A 13,067-nucleotide genomic window follows, 5' to 3' on the forward strand; every position below is an offset into this window, starting at 1 on the left:
CCGTGGTTCGTTTATTAATGTGTTTCAGCGGCATTTACCGACCGCTGCAGTGCTGGCTGCCCTTCCACGGAAGTTTATTCTCCCGTTAGCTCCCGGTTAGCTCACACTGCAGCGGCCGCTCTAAAGTATTCACTGTCTGACTGTCACACAAGCAGCTGATACATATCCCCAGTTCCCCTTAAGTGAATGTGTGTCAGTCTGAATTGACGCTGTTTGGCATCACAACGCTATTATTAAAGTGTCTCTGGTATAAAATGGGTGATGTTAGCATAGCAACCAAAGCTAAACTGACTACTTGCTATTGCTATCCTATTGTGGCTTAAGCCGTTTTCTACAGGCACTTTTTACCGGCGTATTTTTCATTATGATTCTACTTGTGATAGTAGGACACGACAACCTGTGCAGCCCATGTATTGATTCCATCCGATAGCTGCTATAATAAAAATCAAAACGTCTGCATCTCTCCACAATGATCGATAACAGTGAACAGATGGTCAAAGTAAGGTACAAATAAACAGAATCACACGAAGCCTGGTTAGTGTTGCCTGACTTTATAAAGTGTGTTTATAAGCACTACTGCTTGTAGGCAGGCATGACGAGACTCTTCAGTCGACCCATGTTCAGGGGAGGTGGGTTTAGTTTCCTGCACGCCTCGACGTAAGAGAGACGTAAGCGACGCCGCCTCTTAGCTCCGAAGCTCTTGCCTCTAGACCGATTTTTTTTTGGAGCTGTAAGTGAATCGGATTCCGGAGCTAAGAGGCGGCGCCGCTGCGGTGTGAACAGGAAAAAACGGTACTTTTCAGGCTCCAGCTCCGAGCCGGAGCTGTAAACGCGTTGGTGTGAAAGGGGCATCAGTGAACTATAGTTTTATCTAATTATGCACCGATAAGCTCCAGAAAATAAGTCCAGCTTTAATATGAATAATTTCAGAGCAGAGCTGGAAATTATGAACTTCTCTACAGTACTGAACCAAAATAAGAAATACTCAGTTCTCTTGTGGGCGGCAGGAATCGGAAAGAATATATGTTAGCATTTTCCTCCAGTTTTGTCAAAAGATAGAGGGGATTTGCAGGGGATTTTCAAAAGCTTTTCTTCCAAGTTCCCCTTAAAAAGACAATTTACAGTCATCTGTTTGATCTGCAAAGTGTAGAATACACCAAGCACATAAATCCTGAGTCCTACAGACTTCTTTTAATGTAATTATCTTTGCTCCTTCTTCAGCTCAAGTTCCTCTGGTTGCTGCGGCCGACTTGAAGAAGGAGATGGAGACCCCTCCAATATAGGGAGCATAAAAAAGTTGCAATTCAAGGACAGATCGCGGCAGTGCGATACACGAAACACCCCAAATCAACAGAGTCTAGAGGAACAGAGGAGAGAGAAGTAAAGAACATTAAATCACCTTTCCAAGAGTAGCGACCATTACCACATTGTTAAATAAGTCAACTGATTTCAGCAGGTGCCAGATGTTGCTCCTGATGTGTGTGAGCCAAACACACAGGACCATCCCTCCACAGCTGAGCAGACCACGGCTCCTTTTTCACCTGCTGAGAAAATCTCAGTAAGAGAATAAAAAGAAGAATTCAAACAAGGTAACATTTCAGAATCAGAATCAGAATACCTTTATTAGTCCCACAGAGGGGAAATCTGCAGCGTTACAGCAGGAAAGAGCCACAGACAGCTTAGTGAAGCATATCTTAAATGCTTTAAAAAAAGAACTAAGTTAAAATATAATAAAAAAACAACACAACAATATGCTAAAAAGTCACTCCTGACTCAAATATTTGTAAGCTTAATAGCGAATCTATCATTTATCTTTAGTGGCTGCTTGGAGCACATGTTTTGATTTTACATAAAATGTGAATACATACATGTTTTCCAGAAAAGTCAAGCAGCTCTCCTTGAATCTTCGTAGCATGGCAGCAAAAAGGTAATAATGATCCAGCTGGTAGTATTCATTAGTTATCAAGTTCAATCACTCTGAAAGTCTCCTGTTGGTGCAGAAACAGAAGGAGCTCAGAGATTGAGGAAGAAGAAGAGCAGGAAGCGGAAGAGAAAGAGAGCAACTCTGGATCTGAAGACGCTCCGAATGTCGCAGACAGCCAGCGAAATCAAGGTGTGTCATTGGAGCTGCAGTTTGACCGCGATGTACATTTTGCATTCGGATACTCTGATACTGACATGTTTGTGTTTTCAACAGACTCTGATGTCATATCTTGGGAAAGCAGCAGTTGGCCGAAGCAGAAACAGGAAGTGTCTGAATATCTGTGTGAAGGCGGGCTGCACCAGGACAGCGTGTCTCGGAGGTTCACGTTTGACGAAAAGGACCACCTCCTGCAGCGGAGTAACCTTCAGCCGACGCACTGGACCCCAGAGCAGAGTGCGGACACCCCCCCTCCTGTGGTCTGTCCCGGGTTCTACCAAGTTACAATACTAGGTAAAGTCTTAGCGTAAGAATTACTCTGATCTGTGATCCACAGGAAGTTAATTTGAGCATTTCTGTCTCTGAACCTGGACATCCTTTTGCACCCGACATTATATTCTGTCTGAATTATTCAGACACTGAATAGCTGTCTTAAGGAGGCAAAAATGGTTAGTACTTAATCTATGCAGACTTTCAAAGCTGACCTGAATTTTTTTTGTTGCATTTATTTACATTGTCATTGAGTTGCTAGACCTGCTTTCGGAGGGAACAAGCCAGAGGTCTAACGGTACGTCCACACGTGCAGCGTGCGTTGAAGCTTGCCGGTGGGCGTGTCTAGCGTGCGACCAACAACCAATCACATTAATCTCCCGCCCTGGACACACAAGCACGCGGTTTGATAGGCTTGAGCTTATACTGGCATATGATTTGATTGGCTGACGCTTCCCTCGAGGCTTGAAAAGTTGAACTTTTCTCAACTTTCGAAGCGAGCAACGGAGGCAAAGCGTGACGTCACCCTATTCAAAGTGAATGGGAAGCGTCTCCATTGAAGCAACGCACGCTGCCATGTGGACGGGCCGTTAGTCACATTAAGAAAACACAAATTAATATAACTATTATTAGTATTTTTAAATGCGTACTTCACCCTAAGAATGATCATTTTAATTACTCACCCCATTTAAATGGAATTCCCCTTCCATATTAATAAAAAAACGGATCCATAGATGTATACAATTCTTATTGAACTGAAGTGGGCCAAGAATAAATTGGACTAGTTTTCCTTTTAAAAGATAGAAGAAGAAAAAAAGAAAGCTCTTGAAAATGAAATGTGTGAAATTGTTCTTGTGCTCAGTTTGCCACTCTTCTTCTGTGTTATCATTCTGACAGGCATAAACAAACAGATGGCCATCGATGCTGTATTTTTGCCCGTTGTGAGCTCAGATGATCCCAGGGCTGTCGCTCTCCCTCAGGATCCCCATGGCAACACAATGCTGTCCTGCCTCTCGTCAGGCTTCCTCTGTCCGCTCAGCCACAGCCAATCAACGCTTCCCCAGCCAGGTAGTCACCGGACCTACAAAAGGGTGGAGGATCCAAACACATCGTGGGAAGACCCTTATCACCAATACACAGCATTACATTTATAATCAGTGTTTGTCTTGCAGAGGAGGTGTTGGGGTCTGCTGGGGAGCTGGAGGACATGCACCTCGTCTGCATCCTGGACCTCTGCCATCTGGGTGGAGACAGAGTGGAGGTCCTGATCAGCAAGGTGTACAGAGTAACCGAGGTTTCAAAGTGTACGGCTCTGTGAGATTATCTTGTAATTATATTAATCAGAATTCATGTCATTAGAAAGTAATTTTTGATAGAAAGATGAAATGTTTTATTCCAAATCTTCATTTGATACTGTAAATTATGTTACACGTGTACAGTTAATGTCACATATTCTTCCAATAATACTTTTGTAAAAGATAAACATGTTAATGCAATCAATTAAAAAGTTGCATTTTTCCTACCATCAACATTCAGCTGTGTATTTGACAGATTGCTCAGGCGATAATAAGGTGTCAGCTTACGACATACTGCAGGTTTTAACACTAGCACATCGTCACTGTAGAGATTTTGAGAAGCGAGTGGTATTTTGGGATGGCTGACATCAAATGAATCACTGTGAAAATCTCAGGGAGGTGCGACAGTGGCTCATATGGACTGCCCTCTGCTGCGTGAGAAGTGTTTAAAAACGTGTTGCACAATATTTGATCCGAGTAAGTACTTTGCACAGGTTAACACAAGCTTGCTGTACTGATGTAAAAATATGCCTTTTTGCAAAAACATATGTTTAAAAATATTTATTTTCAAATATTTCACAATATCCAGGTTGATTTATAAATAATTCAATATAACATCATTCATATCAAGATATTTTAGAATGTAAACTTAATTTTTTAATTTCTTTTAAAACAATGTTAAAGATATTTTTAAAGCTTATTTTGATGGTAAATACAGAAAGAAAACAAGCCATACAACTGTGCAACACAAAGAAGAACCTCACCTTCTCTAATAAGACACTTCATTATCTGTTACAAAATTACTTTAATTTTAAATCATTGAATTTACGTATATAATCTGAGGCATATAAAATAAACAATTATATATATATAGATATATATATTAAACTTTTTTACATTCTATTATACAACATTAAATGTTTGTTTCTGCATTCAGACTGTAGAAATGGCTGTGCACCGTTTCTGTTTTGTTCATGTTCAGGCAAATCTTACACAGAATGCAATAATCTCACTGCCCACGCTCATAAGTGTCAGTCACTATTAGAAAGTACAAGTATATGTGATTCAAATCACATGCCTTCAAAAACAATGACATTCAATGAAAAACAACATGAAAAAAGAAAGCACTCGAGTTGAAGAACAGAAGAAAAGGTGCTGTCAGGGAGACTAGGTAGAAAACAGTACCGTCAGAGCAGATGCATTATTTACAATCACACCCGTGAAGTAATACGCTCTTTAAAAAGAAAACTCCAAAAAGTGGCAGAGACTGGGTGAATTGTCCAAAGCAGAAATAACTTAACCCACGTCTGAAGCACAATGCATGAACTATCTTATGATTGAATCAAAGTGGAGATTACTGGGCTGCGCTTCCATCAACCACCTCGAAGCAGTATGATGATTTTGAGATCTTCTCTGAATGCGGATGGTAAACAACCTCAAGAGGAAATGTTACTGCATTTCTCTGAAAGGTTAAAGGTTACTGATAAAAGGAAAAGGAGTTTCTACTTCCTGTGAATGAAAAACACATTAGTCATCTATAGCACCTCTGTGTTGCTGGCTGAGTTTAAATCAAATGGTCACTCACTCAACTTTTTCCATACCAAATGTGGGTGTGAATACATAGTGAGACTGATGATGTACAATTGCACTTTTTCTTAAAAACCATTAGACAGAAATGGTAGAAATCTGTAATTGAAACAGAAAAAAAGCTAAATAAATGTGCAGGTTTACATTTTCTTGTTTTTGGCTGAACTACCCGACCACACGGCTGCACCCTGACTCCCATAGTGTCTGACATTCTGTTTGCCGGGGACACAAAGATCCTTCATTTAATATGTTCTCAGGGTGAACATATGAGTTACTGCCTTTTGTTTGGGAAAAAATACCACTCTTCACCAAATTCCCACGGCACATATCTGATACCTTCAAGAGCTGATAAATGGAATGTTAGGACATTTTCATTAAAAAAATACTTCCATATAATTGTCATGGTACAATGGCTTATTAAACACCTTATATATATCTATATATATATATATACACACAATCCTGTATAAATTAACATTCTTCTTCAAATTGACATTGCACATAGGAAAGTGTAAGTGGGCACAGGAGTTCTGCAGCACCAGTCCTGAAGGGATATGATGGTACAGCTGAGAGCAAACTGCTGTTTTGAGCATGAAGGGCTGCTTTTATAAAGTGTAGCACAAGTTCCACAGGAAACACCGAGTCATTATAAACAGTTTTTCCTGATTTAACCGATTTAAAGATAGATTTTTAAATGTAAACCATGAAATCAGACTCTGGCAGTTTTTATATGTTGTTACAAATTCTCTGATTGTCATTAACAGAAAGATGAACCAGGTTATTTTAGTGCGTCTTCTTCCTTTACGTCTGCGTATCAGGCTTCGACAGTACACCTCTATTTTTACAACTGTCATCTCGCCATTACTGCAGGCAGCGCTTTGAGATGACTGTTATCTTTCTCTCACATTTATATTTAAAATGATGATTGAAACCAATGAGCAGTTTCAAGAGCTGATTAGTAGTTTTACCAACGAATCTTTCAGAATATGATAGAAAGATAGCCATACAAAAAGCACAGTATGGTAAAGAACAAGCAGCTGGTATCTTAAAATACTGACAAATAACTTACATTTACAGTGTAATAAACAACGGTAAAATAATTTCAAATGTATGTGTTTTTTGTTAATGCTGCCTCTGTATGATACAATAATGCATTGGAGGTTTCTGTAATAATCTGTTCGCACTATTTTCAGTTTTTGATGAGATCACTTTCAGAGTACGACGCGTTTTAAAAAGGTAATTTGGTCATGATTACAGTTTACATTTCGTGACTTCTCAGATGGTCATTTCAATCAGACAAAATGAACAGAAAACAACAGGAATACCGAAGAAACAAGGTGATATAGTGTTCACAATTATCAGCATAGCAGGCAAGATGGCTACCAAAGTTTCTCACTATTTCCAATATATTTAAATCACCAGGCTTTCACTTTGTTTTAAGCCACACAGGTCAGTGGACTGTTCTGACGTGAACCCAGATGGTGTGAGACATTAGGACCAGCGTTGACCCTTCAATGCCTAAATAAACACATAAAATCATCTTAAACGTTTATGTATAAAACTAGTTTCTTAATATATATTTTTCAAAAATATATTAAATAAATAAAAGTTATTTAAGGGTTTCAGTAAATAGTTAAATTAATCTTATGTGTTACTATAAGTGTATAGATTTAAAGGTTGCAAAAAGCATCCAATATATATATATATATTTGTTATATATGTTAAAAATCTAGATGTCTTTTGTTTTATCTGATGCAGAAAATAATAAACTATGACCAACGAAAATATAACTTTGTATTCCAAATGGACCTGAGCTGGATTTTTAAAGCCGTAATCAGACACAACCATTAAACCGCAGTATGGGCGGACCATGGGTAAAGGCACAAATATTTCCCCTCTGGTATAGGACTGTTATTCTTCTACGAAGATAAGGGACGGGACCCGATTTACGATCCCGCTTTCAGTACCAGATTGAGGCTTCAAAAATCTAGATCTTTCTAAATGATCAAAGAATATTCCTCACTGCTGCATTTGCGTGACATGAACAGTAAATCATTGTTTTGTTGACAGAATGGGAGAAACTTCTGTTATCTGCCAACTAAATGATGACGCTATGAGATTGTACGTCTTGGGAGGGGCGTCGAGACATTATTAGTGAGGAAAAAAGAATATTAATTCATGGGCAAAAATAAATATTCTACCTTTAGGAAGGAGGACAGTACCAATGCAAAGAGACATTTAGAACTCTCTTTTACATTGAAACATGTGACAGTGACGTCTTCTTGAGAGCTTTGATAGTCCGCTTGATCCAATAGTTCCACTTTTGATTGACTCCGGGCCACAGATGAAGGTCCAGACCCTCAGCCTCTCCTCAGAGCCCGCAGGTAACGTCGGGTCAGTGCTCCTCTGCCTCTGGCTTCCACTTCCACTGACCGACCTCCACTGAACACCAACAGTAAGGAGCAAAACGTTCCACTTTCAGGCGTTTCTTTCCACAGAACTCGACTTCTAATGCCACGACCTTCTGCTGCCCGCACGGCGACAACACAGAGTTGAGATCTCAGCGCTCTGAACGCGGTGCACTGCGTTACCGAGTCAGCATATTTCTGAAGTCTGACACACTGCTAGTCTGGGTCTGGGAGTGTTGATATTGCATCTGTTGCACCTGTTGCTGTTGTGCCTGCGGGAGCTGCTGAGTTTGATGCTGCTGGATGTATCCCACAGTGCTTTGCTGTGGGACATTAGTGGTGTGTAAGAACGCTGGAGTTGATCCGCCGTGAACCAGACCCTGAGCCATCTGCAGACACACAAGAGAATAGGAGTCTTTGTTGAAGTGTTGGCAATCTTATCCTTACCCAACGGGCATAATAGGTTTTTATGGTGTACACTTTTTGGGAGGAATTAGTGACTTCTAAAGAAATAAACACATAAACACTGCGTCCTTGAAGAACTACTCACACTCAATTAAATGTTATTACCTCTGTCACTAACTCCCCTTCACCCATTAGTAGAAAAGCCTGAGATGTGCTTAAGATAGTGAATTCCAGAGTGTCCCAAAGTAAACCATATATTACAGACTGTATATACAGCCAGGTCAACAATCATCATATATTATATCCATTATTTTGTGGGCAATGATGTCATAAATTACAGTGAAAAACAATCATATCTCTTTTTGAAAACCTCAATAGAAGGTTCATATTGAGAAGAAGTTACATTTGCCCTAACTTTTATGTAACCACTCGCACAGTAAATCTTAAGAAATTATGACACTCGTTCTGGGTTATGAAAAGTTTAGACACAAAAGACCCTTCATTGCTTCCATAAAAAATGAAGGACACGCTCCTCTCAGCGAGGAGAACAAATACATTACACACATACACTCCAAATATATGACTAAACATTTGAATAAAAGACTATTCAGGGGGTTTTTCAAGGCTGGTGACCCGTCTTGTTCCTTTTGGACAAAGACGATAAATAAGTCTTTAGAAAATTATTTATTTAACCCTGATGAATTTTAGAAAACATCACATCTTGGATTCAAAGCCGAGGTTAAGTACGATTGAAAATAACACAGATCTCTAACAGCCTGTGGGATTTACACAGTAGCTTGTTGCTATGGTAACTAGGGATTCAGATGCAGTGTAATGCCTGAAATTATAGCAAAATCAGTAAATATAAAGGTGTGGTTTATTAAGCTGCATAGCATAATGATAAAATCCATCACATAATGACTCAGAGTTAAAGTCTAGGAAACCTCAGATTAGCAATTAGCAAACAGCAGATGATTTTGTACCTGAAAGAACTGCTGGGGCTGCTGAAGCTGCAGGGAGTGCTGAGACGCCTGAGGCTGCGTCTGATAACCCGAGTGGGACTGGTTTGTGATGAAACCGTTGGGTGGGATCATTATGGGGGATGTGAAGCAGGGAGAGGGCACGAGGACGGCGTTGCAGTTGACCTGTTGCATGGAGAACGAAGGGGCGATGATCTGCTGCTCCAAGGTGTATCTGTGCAGAGGGTGGAAAGAAAAAATCAGGCACAATTTCGAAATGACACCACAGAGACAAACAAGTGAACGTGTGTGTGAGTGTGAGTGTGAGTGTGAGTGTGAGTGTGAGTGTGAGTGTGAGTGTGAGTGTGAGTGTGAGTGTGTGTGTGTGTGTGTGTGTGTGTGTGTGTGTGTGTGTGTGTGTGTGTGTGTGTGTGTGTGTGTGTGTGTGTGTGAGAGCAGGGTAATGAAACATTTCTCACATGGTTTGGGAGATGCCCATGTTGCACTGGGAAGGCTGCGTGGTGACACTGCTCGTGGGAACCAGCGTCTGCATTGGCTGGTTGAGTAGCATGCTGCGGGGAAATAAAATGTGTTACTGGAAAAACTAAATCTGTTCTGTGAAAAAAAAGCAAGTGAGAGAAAATCTTAAATAGAGTTCTTTCCTGTATAGGAGTTTAACACAATGTCATCTATGAAAGACTGTAGGTGTTTCTTTTCTTTTTGTCAGGATAAGTTCTCTAAGTTTAAATCTATGTTGGCCACTAGAGGCACCACGACCCCATGTTCTAAATAGAATTCAAAACATTCCTGTTTTTTTCCAGGTATGTTTAAACCATATATACAGAGGTTTAAACATTAATAGTGTGTTAGCAAGTAATGTGACATTACTCTCATGTCTTTATTTTGGCTGAAATGTGTTTTTATTTTTCCTGATCTTCTGTGTTCAGTCCTGTTTAGAACATGGGGTAATTGTGCACTGCTGCCTCTTATTGCCGGAAGGAGTATTACAACAACAAACACAAAAAGGAAAAAAGTTATCCTTCCAAAAACATTTTGTGACATTAAAAAAAATAATGGATCACTACAATAGCTCACTTGCCTCTCAGGGCAGGGAAGCACAACACATAAAATAAGGAGTTTAACAGTTGAAGGCCACTATTGATAAAACTGACTTCATATTAGTAATGTCCCTTTTGTCTGTCATACTGTGGTTTTGAGTGGGCTGAATTTCACATTTCTCTTACCGAAGTTGTCCTTCTTGGTTGAACTCGCCGTCTGTTTGTCTTTGGTTGGCATCCTGCAGAGAGCGGGTGTTGGTCGGAGAGAACATCATGGGGTTGCTGTAGAAGGGCATGGTCACACTGGGGTTGGTCTGCACAGGCATGCTCACCAGCTGGGTCTGCCCGCTGCGCGCAATCCTCTGCTGCACCTACGAGTAAACACAGGAAGCTCAGTATTCAGAAAACAATGACATTACCACCTGTTGTGATGTGTATATCTTTTAATAATTGACTGATATTAGCAGCTGAAACCATAAACTGCCCTCTGCTGTGTTGTGAGCACTGAAGTAGGCCATGAGTCGTTAGCTGCTAATGACTGAAGGTACATTGAATCAATATTATCCTCTTAACATGAGAGAATACATTTTCAGACAGCTGTGTTTGGGCTTGTTTCCCTCGTGTAGCTCTGTACCTGTATTGACGGTGAGCTGTTCTCTCTCTGGAGTGAGTGAGGGGATGACCTGTGGGTCCTGCTGGACGATGGTTTTGAGTGGCCTGAGCGCTGCCTGATCACACCTGACTGGTTCTGGTTCTGCTGGTTCTGGTTCTGATGGTTCTGGTTCTGCTGCTGCTGCTGGGCCTGGCCAAAGTCATTGCGGGAAGGCTGCTGTAACAACATCTTACACACAAACAAAACATATTAATCTACCCTTCATTTACTTATGTTTTTAGTTTGAAGTTGGATCGGAAGTTACTTCTTATTTATTGTTTCAAATCTGAGGCAACGAGATTTGACATTGTGTCTTAATGATAGGAGAAACGCTACAACATTCCCAGATTTTGCCCTCTGGGCAGGTTATTGAGGATGTGTAATGATTACATGTAGCTGAATTTGTATGTGATTGCTTCTTGGCCTGACTATTCAGCGGTTAGCTTACAATAAGGTGTTGTCATCTTTGTGGGAGTGTTACCTGGATATTAGCGAGGTGAAGCTTCTCTTTAATGTCATGCAGCTCCTGCTGCTGCGTCTGAATGTCGGCTTGCAGAATGCGCGTCCTTTCCTCCAGCTGCTCCTTCAGCTGGTTCATCACACAGACCTGAGGCTGTGGCGGCGGCGGGTACATGGGCGACGGCTGCGGCTGCTGCTGCTGCTGCTGTTGCTGTTGCTGCTGCTGCTGCTGCTTTTGTTGCGTTTGTTGCGTTTGCTGTGGCTGCGTTTGCTGTTGCGGTTGCAAAGAAATGATCACAAAAGGAAATTGGAACAGTAATAAGAAAAGCCTGGCCTTTTCCTCTTAAACTTGATTTGTGATCCTCTTTTCCCATTAAGTGTAGCAAATGCGGAGATAATAATTTAGTATGAGTCATATAATGGCTCGCTCTTGGTATTCTTCGTATGTATTCCCTGAAATTGGTTTTATAAATCAAAAATGACATAGGTGCGCAACATGTGGAAAAGCAAAAAACACTTTCCAGTAAAAAATGATTGTCATTTGTTCTGTTTTCGTAAACTCTCTCCAACTTGGTTTAATAACACAATATAACCCCAAGTATATAGGGCCTGGAGGCACAAGCAATGGGTGAAACTATCAGGAGCAGTAGTCATAACAATAAGATATTGTGAACAAACAGAGCAGGGGAAGAAGTCTAAACACTAACCAGGGTGGAGTGCTTGCTGCGGGTAGGGGAAAGGGGGAGGTTCATTTGGGGAGCGATGTCGAATGAGTTTTGTCTTTGTGCCAAATTCTACAGGGAAAACGACAAAGGGTTACAATTTAGCAAAATCTGTGACGTGATAACATGTCATTATCTGAGCATTTGTTTCCCCAATGACCTTTTTTTTCTGAGAAAGACGGAGACACGTAAACTGACCTTTGAGCTACTAGGTTTGAACTTGGACGAGGTCTTCTCTGTGCCGATGGAAGCAGACTGCCATGACGGCGTGCACGCCTCCGTGTAGGAGTTAGCTGTTGAAGAAGAGACAGGTCAACTGTGAACACACTAGACTGAGGATATGTTCAGTTATATCAGAAGCACGATTTGTCTTTGTAGAATGACAGCTGATATCTTCATGTTCCGCTCGTTTCAGTGGAATACATACATTCTTTAAAGTCAGCATTAAAGTTCCCTTATTATACTGTTTTTCATTAATATATTATAGGTCTCAGATATATACAAAACATGTCTCTGAAGTGTTTGGCTCGGAATACCAAACAGATCAAGCATTGCAGCATCCCATAAACGCCTCTGTTTCAGCCCTGTTTCAAAAGTGCTGATTCTCTGGCCCAATCCCAAACCACGCCGTACAGCTAAAATTTGAGGCTTATGCAAGCATGGTTTATCATAATTGAGTGATATTAAGTATGCCAAGATATGATTTTAAACTATATCCTTGTCCTTGTATTAAATTAACATTTTAGACATAGGTATATTTGCAAGCACAGCTAGCTACTCTGGTAGTGATGTAAAAGTAAGTTATCATTTTAATGATGAAGTTGGACGATGTACAGCTAAAATACAGCATGGTTTATCATAATTGAGTGATATTAAGTATGCTAAGATATGATTTTAAACACTATCCTTGAGCTTGTGTCCTTTTCATTCCCAGGCACAACACAACCCACCCCCAGGATCCAGCTCTCCTAAGATGCTGCCCTCACCAACTGGTCCCTGCCAGACTAGCAGTCGCAGCCTGGTCTTTGGTCTGGGCCCCAGCATCACCAGTGAGGATGGCATCATCACCGGCGCCAAACTGCCAACTGGTCGTCAGATCTTACGTTGAATGC

General features: G+C 40.8%; 2 protein-coding genes across 3 annotated transcripts in view; one reads left to right on the forward strand and one right to left on the reverse strand.

The window, feature by feature from the left end:
• Positions 1 to 3,939, forward strand: part of LOC307019829 (RPA-related protein RADX-like) — a 5,735-nt gene extending 1,796 nt beyond the window's left edge. Inside the window, 8 exon segments of the mRNA XM_079650934.1 lie at positions 1,222 to 1,271; positions 1,273 to 1,380; positions 1,457 to 1,518; positions 1,880 to 1,927; positions 2,001 to 2,113; positions 2,198 to 2,434; positions 3,308 to 3,478; positions 3,583 to 3,939. Of these exon segments, the coding sequence (XP_079507060.1) occupies positions 1,222 to 1,271; positions 1,273 to 1,380; positions 1,457 to 1,518; positions 1,880 to 1,927; positions 2,001 to 2,113; positions 2,198 to 2,434; positions 3,308 to 3,478; positions 3,583 to 3,728 (935 nt within the window). The 3' untranslated portion in view covers positions 3,729 to 3,939.
• Positions 3,940 to 5,471: 1,532 nt separating this feature from the next.
• npas2 (neuronal PAS domain protein 2) overlaps positions 5,472 to 13,067 on the reverse strand; it is a 55,663-nt gene continuing 48,067 nt past the window's right edge. For both annotated transcript variants that reach the window (XM_079647878.1, XM_079647877.1), the window contains exons 15-22: positions 12,154 to 12,248; positions 11,941 to 12,027; positions 11,256 to 11,504; positions 10,757 to 10,963; positions 10,309 to 10,493; positions 9,544 to 9,636; positions 9,089 to 9,299; positions 5,472 to 8,089 (exon numbers count right to left, since the gene is read on the reverse strand). In XM_079647878.1, the coding sequence (XP_079504004.1) occupies positions 7,880 to 8,089; positions 9,089 to 9,299; positions 9,544 to 9,636; positions 10,309 to 10,493; positions 10,757 to 10,963; positions 11,256 to 11,504; positions 11,941 to 12,027; positions 12,154 to 12,248 (1,337 nt within the window). In that variant the 3' untranslated portion in view covers positions 5,472 to 7,879. The remainder of the gene's footprint in view (positions 8,090 to 9,088; positions 9,300 to 9,543; positions 9,637 to 10,308; positions 10,494 to 10,756; positions 10,964 to 11,255; positions 11,505 to 11,940; positions 12,028 to 12,153; positions 12,249 to 13,067) is intronic.

Source organism: Notothenia rossii, assembly GCF_949606895.1.
Source record: "Notothenia rossii genome assembly, chromosome: 9".
Lineage (NCBI taxonomy): Eukaryota > Metazoa > Chordata > Actinopteri > Perciformes > Nototheniidae > Notothenia > Notothenia rossii.